Below are 26401 nucleotides of genomic sequence, written 5' to 3' on the forward strand. Positions count from 1 at the left end.
GGGTATATGGGTCTAGAATATAGAAATGGGATCTGGATGGTAACAGAAAACAGGCAGCAGTTAAAGGTGTGTGTATATGAGACCCTTCAGGGAGAGAGCCTGAAATGAAATGAGATAAAACCCAAGCACTAACAGTTTCCTGAAGTTCTGCTAAGGAGGTAAGGACGCGGGGGGCCGGACGGGGGAACAGAAGTTAGAAGCAAGCGTGCACAAGTCAAAGGAGAAACTCCGGATGTGCCGGGTGTTTGTAGGCTTATTGTGTTAAAGATTAGAAATACATATGACTAACTGATATGACAACTAGTTAGAAAAAGCTAAAGATGCTGGAAATGTGGGGAAATCGATGCCACATAACAAAGTGACTTCAGCGTTAAATCAAGTGAGCTCGATGGTTTCCCTTGCCCAGAGAACCCACAACCTTTGTCGGCCAAACACCAAGTGCCAGGCAGGATGGATCTATCAGTCTATAAACTCTATGAAGGCAAGTGGCTCTCTGGGGGGAAAAAATCAAAAAAGGTCTTCACTCTGCAATTATACCAACATGCATTTTAGATGGATAACACACAAAAGGAACTAAATGTAAAAACTGGGTTATGTCTTGTTAAGTTCCATTACATTAAAAGGGAATCACAAGAAGAAGAAGAAAGTCAGATTTCTACAGAACATTTTAACAGGAACCAATTGTTTAACAGGAACCAAGCATTGTCCTACCATCAGAATGTAAACCTGAATGTCCCCATGAGCTGCAGAAGACACGACAGCAGAGAAAACCCAGAGAGAGGTCTATGGGTTGCGGGAGAATATCACAAGCAAGGAGGTGAGTACAAGAAAACCACCTACACTGGAACCAAGGTTACGGATGAGGGTATCAGCAGTTGGGCTGCTGTCCAGCCAAACAAGCAGCTCTGGAGCCCAGAACAAGCACATCTGGGGGTGGGCTGGGGGCTCTCCAGACTCAAGAGAGAAAGACAGCTTCCATTTGTGCCTAAGTTTTATGATTCTTTTTTTTCAGTCAATATTTATTCATTCATTTATTTATTTATTTTTAATTTTTATTAAATGAGTCTTTAAATTCTATAGTACGTTAACAATTTTCAAAAGTTTCACACACATGATTTCATACAATCTCATAATAACCCTTTTTCCCCCCAACTCCCATATTGCCCCTCCCCCCTTCCCTCTCCCCACTGGTAACCACTAGTTTGTTCTCTATATCTGTGAGTCTGCTTCTTTTTGGTTTTATTCACTAGTTGGTTGTATTTTTTAGATCCCACATATAAGTGATATCATACAGCATTTGTCTTTCTCTGTCTGACTTATTTCGCTCAGCATAATGCCCTCCAAGTTCATCCATGCTGCTGCAAATGGCAATATTTCATTCTTTTTTATGGCTGAGTAGTATTCCATTGTTTATATATTCCACATCTTCTTTATCCATCATCTGTCGGTGGACATTTAGGTTGCTTCCATACCTTGGCAACTGTAAATAATGCTGTTAAGTTTTAGGATTCTTTAACTCATCCTTTCTCTTTACCGAAAAATTTACTACAGAGGCTATTTCAATATGTTTGCTACCAAATGAATAATCATGGTTGCAGGTTGAGTTCTCTGGGAAACAGACCCTGTGTGCAGTTAGAAGCCCTAGTGGTTTATGGGGAATAGCATCTGTGAAAGAGAAACAGACCCCCACACAGAGCTCACAGTATGTTAGAGGAGCCCCACGTGCCTGACGATGGCCAGGCCACTGTACCACTGCCTCGCTCAGTCACTGGCTGGGGTCGTGATGGGAAGAGCATGGCCGTGGCTGGAAAGCTGAAGACGGCGCTGACAGCCGGGGGCTGGGGTGACCCCACTCCTTGCAGCCAGGCTGGAGGGGATTCGAGCTGCACTCGTCTCTGTCTGCCATGGTCATCTTCCAATGACTAATCAGGACATTCTCATATCAAGAGGCTGAAGTCCTAAAGAAGTGCACCCTACTTCGGGGACGGGGTCTCTGCTGGCTGCAGCCTCAAGGCGATGGGAGCTGAACAGCTGCGTCATCCCTGCACATCTCCTGCCTCCTTGCATCCAGCCCGCTCTCCCAGAGTGAGCGGGACAGCAGCACTCGGTGTCCCCCTCTGTCATGCTTTCCTCCAGGGGGATTTGGCACCCCACCTACATTCCGGGATCATCCCCTGGGCCCATCTTGCTACTTAATCTAAAAATTTCGTACAGCTGAGGCTGAGAAAATTACTCTGAAGAGTTAGGAGAGAGCTCATCTTGGACAAGACGAATGCCTGGCATGCCCACTGGCTCTTCAGATCTTCACTGTAGTCAGGAAACCAAGTGGGCACTGAATCACGCTCTTCAGCTTTCCAAAATACATACTGGTCTTCTTGATTTAGGTTTCTTTTCTTAGTATGCGACAAAGACAAATGTCTTTTTAATATAAAGAAGGACAAAGGATACAGCAAGGTGGCGTGCAGCTGGATGCCTGGATGCCCTCAGTTGGCCACAAGTAGACTCAGCTTGTTCTGAGGACGGGTCTATACCATCATCACCACTTCTGGATAAAAGTTTTCAGATTTACAAAATGGATGGACTTTAAAGATACTCAAAAATAAACTCAGTAAGGTTTGGATAGGAAACACCATGCCCAATATCTGAGCTACTAAGAATATTCCCAAATGGATGTAATATTATACAACAACTAGAAGGCTGAAACTACCCACACAGACGCTTTCTGCACTCAAACATGGCAAGGGCCCTTTTTTATGCATTAAAGTCTATGAGGTCAATAAAAATGAAGCCCCAAACAACCATCTGTGTCTAAATGCTAAGCCTGTCCCTCAGAAAGCCCCAGATGAAGCCTACCTCTACGGAGGCAAACACAATAAGGTATTGCTACTGCAGCCCACATTCCAAGCTACACTACTGCAAAAGCCACATAAGCTACTGACATCTTGTTTGTAGTTTCGCTGGAGAGTAAAATTTTAAAAGTGCAGGAAAGCCACACAGTGTGAATAAATATTACTTTTCTGAAAAGCACATGGCCGTAGTTAATGCTCAGTGCTCAGCTGCATCTATATGGTAATCCATTATAGCATACTCGAAATCGAAATTAGGTATTACTACTGCTCAGCACATCGGGGAACCTGTCATTCTTTTAACTGATTATCCATAGTCCTTTTTTCTCCAGAACCTACTGCATGACCAGGAATAATGTGAAATGGAAGCTGTAGTTTATACAAGATGCTATCGTGTACTTTAAAACTGTTGATCTTCATTTAATTTGTGTGGGCAACTTTTTTTTTTTTCAAATTATTCCCAGATGATTGCAACATATCCCAGTAGATTCACATTTGATTTCGATTCCACTTAGAAGGGTAGGTCAGTGAAGAAGAAGGAAAATATGACATACTCACTGACGCAAGGTAACGTCCGTAAACGATGACCAACTAAACCTGTTATGCCCGCAAGTGCAGAACATGGGAGCAACTCTCCCTGAAACCAGCCACGTGGCACAAGGGTGTTAGGTACAGAAAACACTGACCAGGGAGAAAACAGAAAGTTCAGTTTGGAAGAACGTAAGTCTTAGTCGCTTGGCCCTTTGAGTAATAAATGTTTGGAAAACTTATGATGAGACAGGGCAGATGGTTTCACAGGAAACATCCTGTGAATGCCTGGGCCACGCGTGAGGTGGTCTCAGAAGGACCCCTGTGAGCAGGAGTCCGCCGGCCTGGACTCTCCCGGGGTGACCTCTGGACACAGCAACGTGTCCTTCAGCTGTCCTGGGCCTGGCCACTCCTCTCTCACTAAAAATGATCCAACTATCTAATGCGGACAAAACCTTTTCATTGAATTTTGAGTGTCAACATGTGGGACTTCAAAATGTAAGAGAAATAGAGCTAAAATAACGAACTGCATAATCTTAAAAATAAGGTGACTATATTTTTAGGTAAAAAAGTAATGCTTTTTTTCTTATCCCATGTCCCCTTCTAGCTAATCACTCGCCATGCTGTTACTGAGCTGGGAAAACACAGCTCCATCTTCCTACATCCCTTTCAGTCTTTAGGACCGAACTCAAACTTCACCTCTTGAGAAGGGCCCACTGCAACCTCCCCTCCAACACATCCCTCCCCGGTGAGATAGGCACTGGGCCCGCTCCACCAGCAGCTCCTGGATTCCTTGAGAGAAGAGACCCCCTGTGAGCCACCTGGTACCCCTAACACCCAGAACAGTGGCTGGCAATAATGTTTCTTAATGAGCACTGCATGCACAAATAGATGAATGAATGAAAAAAAGAAAGAAAGGAAGACAAAGGGGATTCTAATTTTGTGCATGTGTACAAGCAGACACAAGAAAATGCCCACGTTTAAGGAAGGTGCTCATACTCTGACATCATAGAAACACAGAACCTGGAGAGCAGGCATTTGATAAAGAAAAATGAGAATGCAACTGTGCTTACGACCTTACAGCAAATCTTAATACTTGATTAGACCATCATTCAAAAGGCAAGACTTTCTCGGCTAATGAGAAAAAAAAATATTTCAAAAGACTTAAAACACAAGGCAAAGACATCTAAAGGAAATACAGAATGTAAAAAAAAAAAAAGAAAGGGGGGCATCTAATTTCATCCTCCTGTATTCTAGAAATCGACCAATATAAAAATGTTAGAAAACCTCATTAAATAATGAAAACCCAGAAAGGGTAAAGGATCCCATCTACAAGCAAAACACTCAGAGGAATTACTGCTTAAAGTATAAAGGAAACTGCAAAGAGGCGTGGTGGGTGAGGGCCCCTTCCCGTGAAAGCAGAACATACCTAGAATACGCAGCAAAGGAGAAGACCACCCTCAAGAGGAATGGGTTCCTCCTGAAATAGATTTGCTGCAAGAGGAGGATACTTTTTTAGAAATTCTGATTCACATTCTTAAGAAACCCAAGAGGACGCTGAATCTTTTTAAAGATCTAGGTAAATAAAAGCAGCAGATGCACAAGTAAGTGACATTTGAAATCAGAAAATATCACGTGCATATGAAAACCTGGAAAACACGGATCTAGAGTCTGCCGCGGTTTCCCACCATAACCTTGCGCTGAGACGATGCGCATCCCGAGGCCTCCCTAGAACTAAACAAGCTGAACGTAGATAAATGTCTAAACGTAGCACGTTCCAAGCCGCAAATTGAAAATATAATTAAAAATCCTACACAAATCTAAAATGGACAAATGGATTACCCACAAAGGAACAAAACTCGGGCTGACCTCAGTCTTTCTCTCTTCAACATTAAGCTTCAGAAGACAGCGTGGCCAGCTGCTCACTGCAGGCCAGGCCGAGAAGAAGGGGCACCAGAACACAGACACACATGGAGGACAGGAGTCCCACAGCAAACCAGATGCCTACATGTGAATCCAGCATGTGATACAGAGAACTAGAGTAAACTACAGCTCTTTTGAAAAGCAAATAAGATTCAAAGTATTGAGAAAAAAATATGATTCGAAAAGCGTAGAGCCAGCTGTATGTGTTTGAAGTTTAAAAAAACAAGATATTCTAGAGCTGGGAGTTTATCAGACACACACCTCACTTCCTCAACATACTAAGTGAGTCATGTTCCAGCAAATAAAGAGATTAGTTAAAATAAACAATCCAAAAACAAGGATGCAGGTGCATAAACACTATGAACAATGAGCTATATTTATATAATTGGAATTAATGTGGGTATGGAAAATAGAGTAAATCTTCAAAATCATTAACATAAGAGAAATAAATTCTAAAAAACATTAAAATAATCTGGATATAAAATGCTTAAAATAGGTGAAAAGTAAGAAGTACAAAAGATATGTGGTGTTAGAGTAAAAGTACCACCAAACACTGCTTTATTCTTGATCTGGATAACAGAAAGAAAAAGGTTCAAATAGCATTTTGTTAATTTAAAGACAATTATTGGAATGACAGAAAAGTGAAAGTATATCTCCCAAATTGCAAAGCATTGAAAGTCAGTAACCTCTCCCACAAAAAACAAAAGTAGAAAAGAAAAAGTTTAATGTTAATTATCACATAAAAATAATAAATATAAATAAGTTAAATTCCTCTACCAAAGACCAAGTCAATCAGAACTGGCTTTCAAACACAGAAAGATGAACAATAAAATACAGAAAATGACAGAGTAGCACGTAATTCTACCCATAATATGTGGTCTTGCCCTGAATAACACACTCACTGGAACACACCCAAGAGGAGTCTTCTTTTCACACAAGGACCTGACACAGGAAACCTCAGTCACAATCAAATCTGCTGAGCTCTTCTTCAATTCCAGCTTCTATTTTCTGGCTAAAAACTGTATTTTTCAGATCTTTTCAATTTTGATACCAACACAACCAGTTGTCTGTCTTTTCTGTGTCATTTTTCACAAAATGGAAAAAAAGAATCACTTCCAGAGCGTTTCCAGGTAAGTGGAAAGTAGAGAAATAACAGCCCCCCCCCCCCAGTGAGATGCCAGCACGTGGTCCCCACCCTCCCAGAACCTTCGAGGATTTAAACGCCCGCTTCCCCACAGTTACAAAGTGTCGCAGACCTGCAGTTGGCTCACGACTAGCCCCTCTGCCAAGTTCACCTGGCGAATGCCAGGGTCTGTGGGAGCAGCTGGTGCTCAGCAGGTTTACAGCCTATCCTGTGTCGGGAGCACATCACACACCGGGTGTCACTCTGTGACAGCCACCACGCCATATCCAAGCAAAACAAGCCACAGAAAACTGACAACACAGCAAGTCTGTGTACAACTACCTCCTAAACTGACAGACAAAGAAACCAACTCGTCCAAACTGTTCCCATATGAATTCCAATCAATTTAAAGGGAGAGAAAAAGCTCTTTATGTATCTCCTGCTGTTCTAACAGTAAATACAACGTGCTCGTTTCACTGTGAGGTTTCCATACGTGTAGTCCTGATGCAGTTTCTACCCTTTGCCCTTGCAGGGTTCCTGGAAGCATCTGCTGGTGCTGCCTTTGGGCGACCCACTCCTGAAGGTGTCAGCTACCCAGGAGAGCGGGGCCAGGGCACCCGGGCTGCGGCAGAGAAAAGGGGGAATGTAATTTCACACAGCCGCAAACAGCTCCAGACATCTCCAGTTTCCCTTCCTCCGAGGTAAACTGAGTAATTCGGTATATCCTGTTGGGTCAATCCCAAGTTTCTCACCTGGAAGTCACAAGGCATAAGGAAAACTGTAGTCTTGGTATTAAATTTAGAGTTAAAATGTCCATTGAAAATGGCTCCTTTCAACAGACACTCATCTCAAATATTAACACGCTGTAATAAGATAATCAAATTGTAACTGCAAACAATGCAGTCACAGAATTCTAGAAAGGACCCGATGTTTATGCTTTGCTTCCATCTTCCAGTCTGCAGAGATCATAAACATTTCATGATCAAAAGCAGACACCAGGATAACCATGTGCTACAGAAACAGAAGACCCGGGCCCTGTGTTCTGTCATGTCCCCAGCATCCCGTACAGGACCCGGCACTGAGGGGCGATTACTGAGCTAACTCACCACCACAAACAACATCTGAGACCAGGGAGAAAGGGCTCGACGAGCCACCCAGCCTCCACTGCAACTCCGGCCGAGGAAGTCTCAGGGGCTGTCGGGGAGCAGGTCACACTCTGCCGTGACAGGAACGTCACCACCTGGAGTTGCCCCCAACCAAGGGCCCAATGTTGATAAAAACAGCAAACATGACTAACGCTATGAAGAAAGCCAGAGCAATTCTATGTCTCTATATGATCACTTTAAATATATGTCACACATTAAAGTAAACCCCGATGTCAGAAGGACGACCAAGTATCCTGGTCATGCTTGCCAGCCGGACCTCAGGGCAGCTTTGGGGATGGAGAGGAGTATCTGTCGGCCCAGTTCTCCGGGAACTGTGAGCTGACCCTGACCTCTCTCAGCTGCAATCAGTCATTTAGAATTACGGCAGTGACCGAGGAGCCGCATTCAAAGTTGGAATCATTCCTTTAAACGAACAAGCAAAACAGTCCATTGGAGCATCCAAATCTTTGAAATTCTCCATAAGTACTTAAATTCCAAGAATTTAAGAGGAATCTGTTTTTCGTGTGCATTTTATTTGTTCTTGTCCCTCCTCCACTCACCAGCAGTAAAGTGGTCCTTACGGGAAAAAGAAATAAAAAGCACTAATTGTGAGAGGCCCGCGAAGTCCTTCCCCTCAGCGTGGGGAGGGCAGCAGCCCTGGAGGTTTTCTGCACGCTGGACAGTCTGGAATAACTAATGACAAATAAAGCAGGGGCGAGCAGGGCTGTGGAAACTAGTTAATTGTAAAAATACAATTCTGCTGCCTTGCTCTGTTATTTGCTCAGAAGAAAAGAGGGCCGTGACTTAATATCCTGCAGGTCATCTGCCCTGAATGCACAGACCTGGCCATGATTCAGTCCAAGCGTTTCCCCTGAACCTCCACAGGAGCTTCTAATTTGTTTTCATTTTCAAACAGTTGGAAAAGATAAACAGTTCCACCAAAAGAAGAAAGATGGTGGGGGAGGAGGAGAGAAGTTGGGAGGACAAACATCTCAGCATTGCTTATAATCCTATTATATCCATAATTCTACTTTCTCTTCAGGCAATTCTTCTTCACTGTTAATATCTGGAGCAGAATGAGGTAATTAAGAGTGAAAAGATAAATAAATGTGTGTGTGTGGTAAATACAGTTAATCCTCAAATCGCTGGCTGGCACAGGGAAAGCAACTGCACAGAGTGAAGACCAGCACATCATGTCACCTCCTCTCGCACAACACCAGGCACCTCACCAGTCCAGCTGAATTATCATCATCTGGGAAGCTATTAAAAGTCCTTTCCCCTATTTTGAGGAAAAGAATCTGAGGCTAAACCCACTTCTGTATAAGCTCCCTTGGAACACTGAAGAACCGGAGAGTCTGGGTTGAATTCCATTAACGTCAGACAGAGATGCCACTAGAGCCCTGGATTCCCAGCCGGTCAGTAACAATTCCCCAACATCAGCGTGCCCAGCAAGGCTGCCACCCCCGAGTGCCCTCCAAGCCAGCATCACTCCCACAGACGCTAGGTAGGAGGCTTGTCAGACAAACTGTCATCTTTGCTGGTAACGGAAAAATAAAACCTAAGGACCCCAGCATCACCCCTCCTCCTCTGCTGGCCCCTGAAGAAGCCCCATGTCACCTGCGCTCTCTGGGCAGCTCACCGCTGGCTCTGATGTCCAGTCCTCTCCAACCAGAACCTCCCACCGCAGGAAGGGTGAGGACCAGCGGGCACTGCCCTGGGAGGACACTGACAGTGTTTTCTTTATCTCGATGGGTGGCTGGAGGGAAGGGGCAAGATGAAGTACAAACCCATTTGACTGTCCCTGGTTTATACTATTATTTTCATCTTAAAATAAGCATGAAAAGGGGGCTTCCCTGGCGGCGCAGTGGTTGAGAGTCCGCCTGCCGATGCAGGTGACATGGGTTCGTGCCCCGGTCTGGGAGGATGCCACATGCCGTGGAGCGGCTAGGCCCGTGAGCCATGGCCGCTGAGCCTGCGCGTCTGGAGCCTGTGCTCCACAATGGGAGAGGCCACAACAGTGAGAGGCCAGCATACCACAAAAACAAAAACAAACAAACAAACAAAAAAATTAAATCAAATCAAACTACTTACAATTAAAATTTATGTTGCCCAGTCACACCAGCCACATTCCCAGCACAAAGTAGCCCATGTAGCGAGTGGTCACCTAGCTGCATGTAGAATATTCCCATCGTCCCAGAAAGTTCTAGTGAACAGAGCTGCTCGAGAGAAGACAGCAACTGAGGTGTTTAGATACTCAAAGGCTGATCAAAGTGATTTGATATTAAAACTAAATAAAAGCATAAAACTAAATTTCATGCTGAAAAAGACTCCCCCGTGAACTTCTTATTTTGAAGACGTCTTTGTTTGGAGACTTCCATCAAAGCTACCTTTGTGGGACCCTAGGCTGCTGGCAGAGCTGAAGAGCCCCCAGACCTCATCTGGTCCCACCCCTGCCGCAGGAACGCGGACCCCAAGGCAAAGGAAGGTGCATTGCCTCAGTCAGGGCCGCACGGCGCGCTGTGCCAAAGCCGGATCCAAACCTCGCCAGCCCTTCTGCTGCCTTTCTCTCATCCCCTTTGTCCAGGGAGTTATAGGCAAGGAAAGAAAATAGTTTTAACAGAAAAATACCACATAAACCCCATGGGAGACAAGTCGAGAATTTAAGAGGCTTTACTCCAACAATAAATATTAACAAGTGCCAATCGGTGTGGGGCACACAAAGGATTACAAGGGGCCCCAGGAACTTCCTAGTCTCCATAGGAATCTAAGACACCTGGAGGGAAAACCAGGAACATCCGGCTGTAATGCAACGGTACCAAGTGGGAGTGCATTATACAAGCTGACAGAAGAGAACGGGCACCTCTAGCTGGAGCTGCCAGGAGAAACGAGGGGTCTGAACACAGCCTGAAAGACTGGGCCGGAAGAGCAGGAGAGCAAAGGGCAGGCCCTGAAAAGAGAGCTGCATACACCAAGAGGTAGGAGTGAAACTGTGCGCAAAGAGGCCAGGGGGCAACAAGCCAAGTGCGGGTGACAGTGCTCTCATAGAGTGACCCCAACAGCCAAACAGGGAGCCCCAGGGACTCCGAGTGCAAGACCAGCTCCCGCCACACTTCACAGGATAACAAGAACCCGTTCAGCCTCTAGGAAGGGAAAAAAACAGGGTTTAATTAATCTGGTGGGGTAATTTAGATAAATTCAAAAATAAGGGATCTAGGAATCAAATGTCCGTGTATCTGTGATTTCTAACTCTGTGATATTTGAAAAACAGATGAATAAGTAGCATTCTGAGGCCAGGATATGTGTAAGTTTTAATATGAAATCTCTTCTGCTGATGTACATTTTAATTGGGGACTGGGAGGCCGGGGAAATGCCCTGCTATCAAACTCTATCCAAACTCCCCGATTTCTCTACCAAAGGGGGGATGACATACAGCATGGCAGACGGCCTGAAACAACATCTAAGAACTGTATCTTCTTGTTTTCTGTATTCTTTTTTTTTAACATCTTTATTGGAGTATAATTGCTTTACAATGGTGTGTTAGTTTCTGCTTTATAACAAATTGAATCAGTTATACATATACATATACATATGTCCCCATATCTCTTCCCTCTTGCGTCTCCCTCCCTCCCACCCTCCCTATCCCACCCCTCTAGGTGGACACAAAGCACCGAGCTGATCTCCCTGTGCTATGCGGCTGCTTCCCAGTAGCTATCTATTTTACGTTTGGTAGTGTGTATATGTCCATGCCACTCTCTCACTTTGTCGATGCTCTGACACCTGGGGTCCCGCTGCACTGGCAGGAGCTGCCCTCCCAGGTTAGTGAATTCCTGGGAGTACCTGCCAGCACACCTTTGATATGCAAAGCAGCCAAGCCCAAATGCACACCTCAGCCACCTCCTTTAATGGGATCTCACACTCTGGGACACTATCCCCTGCCCGCATCGCCTGGCGACCAGGTACTGAAAGCTGGGGGCCGCGCCCAGAGCCCAGAGCCCGCAGCAATTATTCGCACTATCCAATCCTAACCTGCTCAGCCTGCTGGCGACCTCGCCTGGCCCATTCCTTCCTGCAGAAACCACCTCTCAGACAGAGATCCCACTAGCGCCCTGGATGCCCTCTCTGCCTGCTCTTTTCACCTTGGAGCCTCTCTTTACGGCCCTACCTGACGCGCCGTGCCTCCTGCTTCTAAGGCACTGGATGCACTGTAATAACGTCTTCCTTCATGCCAATCATTTTCAGGTCTGTGTGTCTTACCATACCTGATTAAAACAAATCCCAGGAACCATGAACACCTCTCAACTGCTGCATGCAGAAGCTGCTCAAAGTCAAGTGAATTATTTGATCAGAAACCCATTCACCAGGTGCCTGACACTGTTACACCAACCCTCCTTTTCCCCTATGTAGGCAGCCACCTCAAGGGCCACCATCTAAGTGTCACTTCTGAAAAGGGCCTTTCAGAATTTTCTGACTCATAAGGTAGTTACTGGAGCACTGACATATCCATTCTCACCACTGGACTCTTCAGTTTACCATGAAACGTTAGGACGTGCTCCATGAGAGCAGGGCGTTCCATCCATCCCACTGCCCACTGCCATACCTCCAACACCTAGAAGTGTGCCTGACACACAGTAGGTACCCAATAAATGTGTCTAATGAATGAATGACCTGTACAAGAATAGGCATGTGTTGGTATAGGTGGCCCATGGAATACAGCTTGAATATCGAGACTTCTAAGTGGTGAGCAGCCTGGCACCGAGTTAAGGAATGGGTTCTAGAGTGAGACCAGAGGTTAAATCTCTATCTACCACTGGACAGATGTGCAATCTTGGGCAAGTCACCTGACACAACCAAGCCCCCAACCTTCCATTGATAAAAACTGGAAAGACTGAACCTATTCCCGAGGGAAAGGATGAAACAGGATGGCCTGAGTAAAATATTTATATTCTGGTCGAGTCAGCAACGTTGACTCATTTGATGGGGTCCCACACCATCGTCCTGCAGGCCCATCTGAAACATATGGCAACGGCAGATGAAATATCTTTTTAAAAGAAGAGTAAAATTAAGGAGCCATAACCTCAATTAGACGTGACACACATCTCCATGAACCAGCAACAAGAGAAACTCCAAGTGGTACAGAGATTTGAAGCCACAGGCAACGGTAGCTGGAGGTCAGCTTCTGAGGGGTACAGTGCTGCCACCCAACATAAAGATGGGAGGGTCCACCCGCTGCCTGAAGGAGACTCGGCCTGGGCTGGCAGCCTTGACTGTCGCCACTTGCTTCATCCGAGCAGTGTGATGTCTTCGGTAGCTCACTACATTGAACAAATGACTGCTTCCTTTCTCAAAGGTTCCCTTCCAACCAGCCCTGACTCACAAAGCAGGCAGCAGCTCTCCCAAGACTCCTCTTTCCTGCCTTCTTAACTCCCTTACCTCTGCGCTTTCTTTCAATCCATTTCTTATTTATAGACAGTCTTTACATGGTATCCCTTCTGTGATTTAACATGTCTTAATAATACCACTTCTTCTAAAGGAAGCCTTTCCCAATTATTTACACCTTGATAAGTAGTTACCTTCAAATCCTCATAAACCATCTCTTTACGTGGCACTGACTTGTAGAAGGTAGCGATGAAGTTACTTAATTCTCAGAACGAACCATACAAATTACAACCTACCTTCTGAAGCGAGAGACAGAGAGAGAACATAAACAAAAACAAAAGCAATGCAAGTTCATTTTTCATTCATATTTACTGTGCCAAATGAAGGTTTTATGAAGCTTTGAGTAATACATATTGTTCTCTTATATAGGCAACACATCCCCTGTAGATGGTAATGTATGGGGAGTAACACCCTCCTTAATCTAGACTTTCTGGACACGAGGAGAAGGTGTTGAAACCCCCTCTGTGTGGGTACAGGACCACAGGCTCTGATGGGCTTTCCTGCTGCAGGACAGTGACAGCAAAGGTAACTGCTATTGGGCTTCGGAGGACATAGGGAAACTAGCAAGGGACTTAAAAAGCAGTGAGAGAGGAAGCAGGAGGGGAGGGAACACCAAGTACACAGGAGGACTTATGGACATCTGCACGCTCCAGACACCTGTGCCCATCCCAAGGTGGGTGTGAGGAACTGAACCAGGGATGCCAGTAATGAACCAGGACCCTCAAGTGGAGCCAAAGTGATCCCAAACAAGAGCACTCCCAGACCCCCTGCAAAAGCAAAGACAAACCCTCTGGAAAAACAGGATTCAAGCAGAGTAAATCTGCATCCAATGAAATCTGATCTCAAAATCATATCACAAAACATACAAGAAAAGAAGCCATCATGAGAGATGGTAGAAATAACCAACAGCTTTCGACAACCAAAGACATACTTCAGATAGAAGAATGATCAGATACAGAGCACGAACTCTTCCATTGTAAATGTTTCAGAAAATAAAAGATGTCTAAAAATGAACAAGGATCAAGAGACCATCAAAAACAACCAGCCACATATGAATATCAAACCAAAAGAAGTTAAAACATAGAAATTAAAAGCTCAATAGCACAGTGAAGCAGCAGATTAGACCCAAATGGAGAAAGTGCCCTGGGGAGAGACAGCCGAGGCCGCCTGGCAGAGCACAAGGCCAGGAGACAGGGTGGGGAGGACAGAGGTGAGCCTGAGGGATGCGGAGGACAGACCAAGAAGTTTGCATGGGAATCCTAGAAAATACGGCCAGAAAGAAGAGGAAAGAGACAATATTTGAGAAGAAAGTAGCAGAGAATTTTACAGACATTATAAAAGATTTGAATCCAGAAATATAGGAAGCACACAGATACAAAGCAAGAAATTTTCAACTAGACATTTCGTGGTGAGACTGCAGAACCAAAGGGTAAATTAAGACAAGATTGTTAAGCCAGAGAGAAAAGGCATTTAAAGGAACAGCAATTAGACTGAGAACAGAGCTTAAAACTGCTGCGACGGCAACTGAAAGATAGTAAAATCATACCTGCAAAGTGTAACATAAATGCTTTTATTACTACTACTACTTCTAGTAATAAGAAATAGCAGCAGTGTGAAGACAGCAAAGATTAATCGAAAGCAGATAAAATTGAAGGGATTATGTATGGCTCTTAAAAGAAGGACCGTGCCCATAAGTTTTAAAACTGGTGATAAGACCATATTCCTTGAATTCTTAGAAAAATATATAATTTACCAAACCAGAATCAAGAAGAAATATTAAACCTGAATCATCATAGAGTAATCCAAAAACTATTAAAGAAATGGAAGGAGTAGTTAAAGTCCTCCCACTAAAAAAAAACATAACCAAAAAAGCACCAGTTTCAGACGGTTTTTACAGGGAAGACTAAAAAAATTTCCAGGAGCAGATGCGTCCAATCTTATACAAACTGTTTTATATAATAGAAAAAGAACAGACACTTGACAACAGGTCCTGTAACCTTTGTAACAGAATCATTCAAAACAGTATGAGGAAAGGAAATCCAGACCAACCTCAGTTGTGAACATACATCCAAAAATGCAAACATAATACTAGCCTTCCCAAAACTCAGAACTGGAATTCACCACATTAATATTCATGAAGAATCGTCTTAATCAATGCAGAAAAAAACTTTTCAAAACTTCAAAACCCATCTATGATTTTTTATAAATCTTACCAACCTAGGAACAGAAACAATCTTCCTTATTATGATAAAGAGTATCTACCAAAAATTTACAGAAAACATTATTCGTAATGATGAAACATTAACAAAACTCTCTTTAAATCAGAAACAGGAAGACCACCTTTATCATTCCCATTTACCAGCGCGCTGCAGGGCCGAGCCAGTGGAGGAAGACAAGGAGACCAGAGTCACCTTTATTCCCAGACCATCTGCCTACCTACCAAGAAAACCAAAACCATCTACAGATGAAATGTTGGAATTAAATCATACATCCACCTGACCCGGCAGTGGGAATGGAATGAACGAACCAGCACTAGATTCAAACACACAGATAAAGGTTAGAAATAACGTTGACTGTGCACCAGATGAGACCATGTTTATGACACTCAAAACCAAACCCATGGTGCATTGTTTAGGGGTACAAATGCTTGTGGAAAATCATCTTTGAAAAGAAAGGGAATGGCACAAAGGGCATGGCATGGCTGCCTTTGGAGCAGAGAAGGGATGGGGTCAGGGGAGAGGCAACTGCCGCTTCTGGATCTTAAACTGGGGGGAGGGCAAGGGGGGGACAAGCATACAAGCTTTACCCTCACGCTTCAGAACTTGCATATGGGGACTTCCCTGGTGGTCCAGTGGGTGAGACTCCGCACTCCCAATGCAGGGGGCCTGGGTTCGATCCCTGGTCGGGGAACTAGATCCCACACACATGCCGCAACTAAGATCCCACATGTGGCAATGAAGATCCTGCGTGCAGCAACTGAGACCGGGTGCAGCCAAATAAATATTTTAAAAAATAAATAAGTTTATATGACCTTTTCGAAGAGCAATTTGGCAATATCGATATTTAAAATGTGCATACAACTTCCCATCTAGGTACCCATACAGGAAAAATTCTCCCACAAGGAAAACAAATCAGAAGAACATTCTTAGCAGCATTGTTTGTAAAAGAGGAAGGAAGGGTATACATGTCCATCATTTTTACTTATCTTCAAGTAAAATTAAAGATCTAAAATACCATATTTTTGACAAGAATCTTAAAAGCTAAATGAATTAATAAAAACTTACTTCAAAAAGAAAGAGGATGGAGTCCAGCTCCTCCCTTTGTGACTTATTATTCCCTGGAATATATAAAAAAAAAAATCAGTTATCATGACAATGTACAAATTTTAGGATATTAAAAATTATGCTAAAAGGTATCTTAAAACATTCAAGCCTCAACATACAGACATTCAGTCAAAGATCCCGGGAGGTGCTGTGCAGCCTGCCTTACGGATGCAGACGCGTGGCGGAGCCAGACTGCCCAGGGCCACGTTCAGCAGAGCTGCTCCTTGCTAGCTGGTGACACACAGCTTCCAGGCTTTCTAAGTTTTAATCAACAGTGGAGCAGCTTCCCCCGCAACAAGAGGGGTCCACTTCTCCAGCCCTTGGATCTGAGAGGCCCTGTGACCTGCTCTGCTCCCTGATGACCGCAAATGTGAAGCGAGCTTGAAAAGACTTCCGCACCTGGGAGTGTGGAGCCCTAAGGCCACCGTGTGAAGGAGCCCAAGAGAGCCTGCCAGCTGGGGAAGAGGGGCCACATGGAGGAGCACTAAGGCACCCTGGGCATGGCTTGCTAACCAGGACACGTGTGAATGAGGCCACCCGCCACCAACTGGTCAGAGGCGTGAGCCAGCCCAAACCAGAGGAACTGTCCAACAGACCCAGAAAATCACAAGCTAAATGACTGGTAGTTGTTTTAAGGTGCTCAGTGTTGGGATGGTCTGTTGTGCAATTTGTTACACAGCACAAACTGACTGATGGTCTTGAACCGCTACATGTTCCTAAAGGATAGAAGGAGCAAAGGGGGGGGAGGGGGTGGCCTTTTAAAAACAGGATTCTAGGTTGTAGGGGGTTTTTCAGATATGGATTTTAATTTTTTTCCTTGTTATTGATTGTACGTAATATCACATTTTTCTCCTCCACACACCTGTGAAAAATAGTGAAGTGGAACAGAGCTAGGAAGCAAGATAAAAATCACATAATTTCATATTTGAAATATCTACCACATTTGGCAAGAAAAAAAAATTTAAGTTCAAGATTTATACCAATTTATAAATCACAGGGGAAAAAACTGAGAAATTCACTTAAAAAGAACACATGTTGGCGTGCTGGGCACATGCCCACATGTGACCTGACCTACTAGAGGCTGCAGGGCCTGAGCATCAGCTGTGTGGCCTCCCCCAGCCCCCCTCCATGCTCGGCCTCTGCCTCAGGTCTCACAGGAACAGCCAGGGCTCCACACGCTCCTCTCCACGGCCTCTTCTTTCCATGTGACCCTGTCTCAGCCCATCCCCACACCGGGCACCATCTGCTGCCTCCTGTTCCTCAGCCTGCGACCAGGGAAACGTGCCCCTAAAACCTTCCCAGGACTGTGCAGCTCCTCTGGCTTCATCCTCACACCTTCGCGAAGACCACCTCCCGTGCAGCTCACTGTCTCACTGCCCGGTTGCTCCATCCCTCTCTGTCTGCCTTCTGATCCCGCTGGCCGCTCAGAACATTCCTTTCAATGACAACACCCTTCCCCGTCCTGCTGGTACTCAACTCTCTGCACTGGCAGGCGCTGCTGACCTTTCATCCCTTGAACTCCTCTATTCTCAGGCTTCCTGGCACCCTCCCGGCTACCCCCCTTATTTTCCTCTGTCTGCCCAAAAAAAGAAGGAATTCCCCCAAATCCCTGACTGCCACTCTCTCGCTCTGCATACACTCTCTCCCTTGGCAACAGGATGACTGCACCTCCCTTCTCCCAAGCTCCAGTCCCTATAATTTAACAGCCCACCTAAGCCCAGGTGTGCCCCGGGCACCGTAGACGCAGACTGCCAAAAACCGGGCTCACCCTCTCATCCCTCACACCTGACTCCCCTGCAGGGCTCCCTCTCCTGCAAGGGCAGCAGAGGAACCAGACTCAACATCCTGAAAGCGTCTCTGGCTTCCCCCTCTGGGATCCCTTTTCCCATATCCACGTCTCACGATCGGTCGGTGCACCCACAGACCCCTAACACTTTCGCTGCCCTCAACTGCCACGTCCCTGGAGCAGGCGTCCCCAGACCTCACACGGATGACAACATCAGCCTCCTAACTGGTCTTCCTCCCTCCGGTTCACTCACCACATTATAAGACACTGTCTTAGTAGCCAATGTTTTCGAGAGCGCTGACCACTCAAAGAACGAAGTTCAGATGCCTTAACCTGGAATTGCAGGCTCCCCACGAGGCAAGCATAAACCTCTTTCATACATCTGATGTCGAGAGAAAAAGAAATGCTTTCCCCAGACATGCCCCAGAGATGGCCTCCCTGCCGTCGCTCATTCTCTACCCTCCGTCCCCAAGGCCACCTCGTCCCCAAACCTCCCTCATGCACTCTACGGGAAATCAGCAGCCACAGACGGGGTGTCTATATCTGACAACACATCTACTTTCTGACCTAGTCCACGGTGAACCATGCCTATGGCTTACTCCCTGACCCATCCACAACTACCACCACCTATGACGCATGATCAGCAGCTGATACGTCTCTGGATTCCTCTCAGGAATCTAGCCCAGTGCCTTGCTCATCATCAGCTTCAAATCCTGGATGGGTGAATAAATGAAGAATTAAACAGGAGAGGGAGACAGAGCTGCCAGGGCCAGGGTCCAAAAGGCCAGGGTCCACAAGGGCGAAAGGCACCCTTCAGGATGCTAAAGCATGGATGGTCTAGGCCCCAGGTAGAAGACGCTCTTGCCTGTGGGTGAGCAACACAGATGACATTTCAATGTCTATCCATCAACCTATCATCTGTGTTGTTTATTTAATGGGAGAAATATGAACTAGAACAGTGCTTCTCAAACTTGAGAGCACATGAGTATCAGCGGAGGGCTTCTTAAAACACCAATTGCTGACTTTCCACCTGCAGAGTTTCTGATTCAGGAGGCTTAACGAATGCCCAGGTGATACCCGTGCTGCTAGTCTAAAAACCACAAGGTGCTCTGAGAGCCACTGGTACAGGGAAGGTGCTCTGAACATGGCATCAAGAAGCCTGGTTGCAATTCCGGCTATAAAATTAACTAAATAATCTGTGTGACCTCAGGCCAGTGATATAACCTCTCTGGACATGGTTTTCTCAACTCTAGAATGATGACTGTGAAAAACCCAATCTCCTGAGCCCCTTCCAACCTTAAAACTCTGTGGTCCTGCCTCAGTCACTCAGCAGTCAGTCACCCAGAACAACGGCACTTCTGCCCAACGCAGTGCTGCAACTGTTTAACTGTGGTGGATATAAAGGTGCTAACATGCAAGGATTTCCAAAACACATTCCATAAAAGTGAAAGATGATGATGATAATGACAGCCAACAGTTACCACGGACCATGTGCCATGCTTTGTCCTGGAATCCCAGGACACGTGTCAACCCACTTAATGCTGACAGAAGGAAACTGAGTCACAGATGAAGTAACCTGTCCAAGGAGAAACAGCTAGAAGGGTAGGGCAAGGACCCAAACCTGTCTGGCTCCCCGGGCTACTCTATCCTGCCACATAAATACAGAGCAGAATGTGCAGCGTGACTTTACTGGCTTGGTTTTCAAAGAATATTTCATGTAAGTATTGGGGTGGCCAAAAGTTTCATTCGGTTTTTTCCGCAAGATGGTCTAATAGCACTTAATTGTCTTAAACTTCATTTGAAACAATTTTGCTAGATTGTATTGTGACAGGTCACATCAGCATGCATTTAAAAAAAGACATCAAAATTGGTGAATTTTTGTGTAGCCATTTTATTATTGAAGATGGAAGAAAAAAGCAACATTTTTGGCATATTATGCTTTATTATTTCAAGAAAGGTAAAAACCCAACTGAAACACACAAAAAAAGATTTGTGCAGCGTATGGAGAAGGTGCCGTGACTGATCGAATGTGTGAAAAGTGGTTTGCAAAGTTTCATGCTGGAGATTTCTCGCTGGATGATGCTCCACTGTTGGGTAGACCAGCTGAAGTCAACAGAGATCAAATCGAGCCATTAATTGAGAACAGTCAATGTTATACCACCTGGGAGATAGCCAACATACTCAAAATATCCAAATCAAGTGTTGAAAATCATCTGTACCAGCTTGGTTATGTCAATCGCTTTGATGTTTGGGTTCCACATAAGTTATGTGAAAAACACCTTCTTGTATTTCCGCATGAGATTCCCTACTTAAACGTAAGGAAAACAGCAAATTCTGATGGGAGATGAAAAGTGGATACTGTACAATAATGTGGAATGGAAGAGATCGTGGGGCAAGCGAAATGAACCGCCACCAACCACACCAAAGGCCAGTCTTCATCCAAAGAAGGCGATATTGTGTATATGGTAGGATCGGGAGTCCTCTATTACGAGCTCCTTCTGGAAAACCAAACAATTAATTCCAACAAGTACTGCTCCCAATTAGACCAAATGAAAGCAGCACTCGACGAAAAGCATCCAAGGTTAGTCAATATGATCTTCCATCAGGATAACGCAAGACCGCATGTTTCTTTGATGACCAGGCAAAAACTGTTACAGCTTGGCTGGGAAGTTCTGATTCATCTGCCGTATTCACCAGATATTGCACCTTCGGATTTCCATTTATTCGGTTTTTACAAAATTCTTTTAATGGAAAAAATTTCAATTCCGTGGAAGACCGCAAAAGGCACCTGGAAAAGTTCTTTGCTCAAAAAGATAAAAAGTTTTGGGAAGGTGGAATTATGAAGTTGCCTGAAAAATGGCAGAAGGTAGTGGAACTAAAGGGTGAATACCTTGTTCAATAAAGTTCTTGGTGAAAATGAAAAACGTGTCTTTTATTTTTACTTAAAAAACCAAAGGCACTTTTTAGCCAACCCAATATGTATGGGCATAACCATAAACATATATAAACACAGTATATTAATAAAATATACAGGACAGTTTGATAGTGGTTGCCTCTGCACAGCAAGACTGGGTATCTGGGCAAACAGACACATCAGTTTTCATTCCAAACCCTTTAGTGGAATCTGAATTTTTTTAATGATGTGCATACATTACTTTTCTTTCTTTCTTTTTGAGTAAATTATGCCTTGGCCGCTGAGCCTGCGCATCCGGAGCCTGTGCTCCGCAACGGGAGAGGCCACAGCAGTGAGAGGCCCGCATACCGCAAAAAAAAAAAAAGCATGTAACTTGTGGCACATGACACACACAACCTCTCAGAACTTCCTGAATGTTTATTTAAAAAAACAAAAAACTTTGTATATCAAAAACATTTTGTAGAAATTCTTACCTTTTAATTTCAAACTATTTTCCAGTGTTATAAAATTTTCATAGAAGATGAAATATATCTGAGAATAGTTGGTCTCAAAAAACTGCTTAAGATCACTTGCATCCACGTTATCTGCAAAGAAAAAGTTCCCATTTATGACAAACTTACACAACTATCAGAGTTCACAATCTTTTCAGAAATGAAGGAATGTAAAAACGAGCCATATCCCCTTATAAGACAAAACAAAGCAAAGTGTATTCCAGTCCACTTCTTTCTCCACCTAAGGAGAGCTCTGAGGTGGCCTGCAGCACCTCCCCTCCCCATCCCAGACCTCAAGGTCAGAGCCTGGGGGCACAGCACCTACAAGCAGCTAGAAGGCCAGGGGTAAGTGAGGGTCCAGGGAGGCACAAGATGACTTCCTGTTAGGGGTGGGGAAGTAAAAGTTCATGGAAGAGGTGGCTGCTGACCCAGACCATAAAGAGGGATGAGTCTGTACGGCTGAGAAACAACTCTGCCAGGAGCCTGGCATGACCCAGAATCTCCTCCCTCCCTCCTGGCTCCCGTGCCACCACCCAGAGGACAGCAGGCCCTCCCCCGACACCTGCCCACATCCCCCTGGGCCACTTGCCACCGCGTCCCTCCAGCTTCTACGTGACCCGCCCCACCCCTGCGTGGACACGGCGGACCCGCCATGTGCTCCTAGCCTCGTCCCAGCAGTGTGTCTCCCAGCTGCACCAGTGTTGCTAAACCAGGGCTGCGGGTGGATCGGCAGGTGGTGCAGGGAACTTAGCCCAAGAACAGCTTCCCCGCACTCCCAGCACCAGCCCTGGCCCCCGCAGGGGCTGAGCGACAACACAGCCAGCATCCCTCGCAGCTCCGGTCAGTCGCCCACTGTCAACACACCTCTGTACAGGTTCCTTAGCAAACAAGGTTGTCTGTGCGCTTACAGCAGTGTCCTGACCAAGGTGTTAGCTCTTTGGAAGAATACACCTTAGGAAACCTCAGGAAAATTAAAAACAGCTTCCTTAAAGTTCTACAAGATTACTCAAGAAAATAAAGTGTGTTGCTATTCAATCTATAACAGAGTCACATCAGCTTTGGAGGGTCCTAATGTGAATTTGTATGAACACACCCACTGCTATGCTTACATTCCATAAAGTTAACACTCTTGCTGGTGAGTCTAGAGTTGTCTCCCTCTGATAACTACACAGCGCCTTTCATGCAAAAATCTGCCCTGGTTCTTTGAAACAATGCACATAAGGTGTTGGTAAAGTCATAGGAACTGCCAATTTCACTTTCTGTTTCTTGCCACAAATTAACACTGAGCACAGAGCAGTGGAAGTTCCTAGCAACTAACCAGTTTAACTTCACCCAAGCAGGTAACAATGACATCAGGATCCTTAACCCATGTGAATATCACCATTCTCACGAGCTACACAACCCTGCCAAGGAATGCTCAAGTGCCTTCTGCAGGATGTGTCAGTTCCAAGAGAGGGCTTTGTTCATGTTCATGCCAACACCAACTGCTCCCGGGACCACTGAAACCTCCCCCGCCCCCCAGGCCAGGTCAGGGCCTCTGCTCTGGGGCCCACAGCCCTATTCCTCCCCGTCCTAGATGGTGTCACACTGTACTCCACTCTTGGTGCAGCTCCTGACTTAGTTCTGATGGAAGGGTCTGTCTCCTCTGTCAGAGACAGTCCCCACCCTCACAGACCTCCTGTGTGTCTCTGCATCATCAGGCACCCTGCAGGGAATATAGCATTTAGCTCAATATTTTCTTGAACGAACTAAATAAAAGAAACAGCCTATAATATACAATCACAGGACAGTGACCACAACTTGTAACCCATCAGATCTCATGCCCATGGGAAAAAGTGGCCTGACCTTCTTCAGGTCCTTGGGGTTATTAGGAGAGAAATGTCAACCCTCTGCTGAGGACGCCCGATTCCGCTCTGCAGCCCCAGCTCTCGCGGCCCCTGCCCCAAGTGAGGGTCTAAAGGCTTCTCGTTCTCACCCTCACTTTCTGCTCTTCCCGCAGGAACCACCCACTGCGCTGCTCAAGCCGAAACCTAGTCCCCATCCCGGCTCCTCCCAGCTCCTTCCCAGCCCGTGTCCGGGGTGTGGGCTCCTCCACAGACCCACCGGGCACTGTACCCCCATCCCTGCCCGCCACCCATCCCCGCCCAGGGTCCCCGCATCCCCACTTCCCCTCCACGGTCCCCTCTCCACACTGCCATCAACAGTAAAATGGAATAAACCAAATCAGACCATTCTTTTACTCAAAACCTTCCAACGGCCTCCAGTTCTGCTTACAATAAAATCCAAACCCTTTACCATAGCCTGGCGGCTCGGCGGGCTTTCCTCCACTCAAGGCCAAGTCCGTCCCATACCACTCTCTCTGCGCCCTGCACTCTGGCCGCCGTGGCTTCTTCCCATCTCCCAAGCTTCCCACAAGTGTTCCCCACCCTGATCTTCATCCAGCTCATTCCTTCTCATCCTTCAGAGCTGGGACCCCACACAACCTCCACAGAGAAATCTAAGGAGTCCCTGTGTCCCCAAGCATGGCCTCCATCACCCACCTCCTCCTTCACAGAGTCTGGCGGGTGGGCGGCCAACTGCTCGCCTGTGAACGGGCCGCAGCGAGCAAAGCATCCCCATGCTGAGGACATGGGTACACAGGTATGGCAAGACAGCACAGAAAGGTTATGGGCCACCAACAGTCTACCTTCCCTCGCCTACCCGGTCCCTCAGAAACACTCGAGTGTCAGCGACCTGAGCAAAGAGGGTCCTCGTCAAGGCTGAGGGGCCTCATGCAGACAGAGACACCCTCATGAGGCCAGAGTCCAGGCGGCAGCCACCTTCCTCCTCAGCCATTCACTGTCTTCCTTGTGGGTTAGCAGTGCATGGAGCTTAAAGTCCTCAGGACAAGACAAGCAGACGCCTTCCAGGTCACCCAGCACACAGTGAACGAAGGGTGTAACATCTGTAATTACTAGTTTATTTACCCACGTGAGGACTCCTCACTGGTCTGGGAGTCCCCTTCACGTGATCCCTGCCCACAGCACTTAAGATTAGTGGAGACTGTCTCATTTATTCATTTACTTCTCCACCGACCGGCACTCCACTAGAATGGAAGCCACATATGGGCAGGAATCACATCTGTTTTGTTCCCTGCTGTACTTCCAGCCCCAGGAATAGAGTTTGGTACCTGAAAGGTACTTGACACACATTTGTTAAATGAACAAACAAAAAATAAATATCAAATATTTTCTATCTCTACTTCAAAACCTAGAATGTTTCCATGATCTGTCTTATTTGTGAAAAACAAGACTCATCAGATGAACATTTACAAAGCATAGATCTTGGAGAAGGCGGGCACTGGGAGTTAGCGTCCTGCAGAAGGGAACACAAGGGAGTATCACAGGTCTACTTTGTAACAAGGTAACTTCGAGAACCAAAGATATATAGGAGGAAGACTGCTCAGGAAAATAACAAAAAAGAAAGCCTATGACCACAAACTTCCTTTCGAAAGACACTCTTCATCTGTTCATTCAAACAAGACTGAGTCCTGAGCCCTGCCAAATAGCCCTGCGCCAAATGCTGGGAAATTCCAAGAGAATACAGTGCAGGGCCCTCCAGAGTACAGGAACACAAGCAAGTAACGGAGACGGCAGCGTGCCTGAAGCTCAGGCAGGGCATCAAAGCAGGGAGTGACAAGGCCAGCTGGGGAGGTTGGGAACATTAAAAACACTGTACATTTATGCTTTGAAAGACACACTTTCATGACTGTATTTTATTTGACCCTCACCACAACCCTGTGAGGGGGATGGGGCAGGTGTGGTTAAGACAAAGAAACCTCAGGTTCAGAATCGTCTGTAACCTGCCCAAGGTATCAGGCCAGTCAGAGACTCCTGTCCGGGTCTCCAGCTCAAACCTGAGCTACACAAAGGCCTCAGAAACAGACGGAAGAAGTCAAAACCAGAAATTGGGTCAGGAATATAGAGAAATACGTCGTCCCCTCGGGGATGGGATGTGCAGGAGAGCCCGAGGGAGAAGAGCAGGGGGATGAGAGGACAGGTAAGACACGAGGGGAGACGCAGCCCGGCTCCCCACAATGACCTCACAGCAACCTCCCCATGGCCTCGTGGGGCCAGCAAGGAAGCGGGAAGGAGGGGAAGTCCCCAGGTACAAAGCCCAGGCTGTAGACCACCTTTGAGGTGATGAGCCTGGGTGTGTTTGGCACCGATGCTAGCACGCTGCCTGGCTGGCATCACAAAACCCAGGCAAGTGCATTCACGCTGACCACAGAGAAGCAACCAGCAGCCAGCTTTACAGAGCTGGGGGTCATTCTGGGATTTGCAAAGCAATCTCCTTTACCACCAACCAACAGCCAATCAACTGTTTCTATTATTTTCCCATTATATCTGAAAAATAATCTATATTCCACACCAGAAGCTACCCTCCCCTGGCCTTTTGTCCAGCTAAGCCTCCTGCTGACAATGATTTCCCCACATCTAGCTGGAAGACAATAGCAAAGCTTGAAGGCAGAACCTTTGGAGCAGACTGCCTGGGTTGAAGTCCAGAAGCTACAAGACCTGGGCGAGTTATTTAAAACACTTTGTGCCTCAATTTCCTCACCTGAGAAATGTGGCAACGATGGTTCCTGTGCCCATAAAATGAACATAAGCAAAGTGCTTCTGAGTGTGTAGTCAGCATTACGTAAATAAATGTTAGTTGTTTTCCAATTACCTAGCTCCTGGCAAAGGCCATCTCACGAGGTGGGAATAACCCAGCTTCACCTGTGGAGCCATAAAACTCAATGATATGTGAAACTCACCCACTTAATGAGACCTTTCGAAAAGGCACAGCACTTAATCCCAATTCAGCAGCAGATGCTCCAAAACTAGTGGGACTGTCCCTCCACT

At 46.0% G+C, this 26401-nt stretch overlaps 1 protein-coding gene across 5 annotated transcripts in view; it reads right to left on the reverse strand.

The window, feature by feature from the left end:
- The window catches only part of RALGAPA2 (Ral GTPase activating protein catalytic subunit alpha 2), a 282250-nt gene that overhangs the window by 237825 nt on the left and 18024 nt on the right, over positions 1-26401 (reverse strand). For all 5 annotated transcript variants that reach the window (XM_082857547.1, XM_082857546.1, XM_082857550.1 and 2 more), the window contains exons 2-3: positions 21498-21608; positions 16286-16338 (exon numbers count right to left, since the gene is read on the reverse strand). In XM_082857547.1, the coding sequence (XP_082713673.1) occupies positions 16286-16338; positions 21498-21608 (164 nt within the window). The remainder of the gene's footprint in view (positions 1-16285; positions 16339-21497; positions 21609-26401) is intronic.

This window comes from Leucopleurus acutus (genome assembly GCF_964270905.1).
Source record: "Leucopleurus acutus genome assembly, chromosome: 16".
In the NCBI taxonomy this organism is placed as follows: Eukaryota; Metazoa; Chordata; class Mammalia; order Artiodactyla; family Delphinidae; genus Leucopleurus; species Leucopleurus acutus.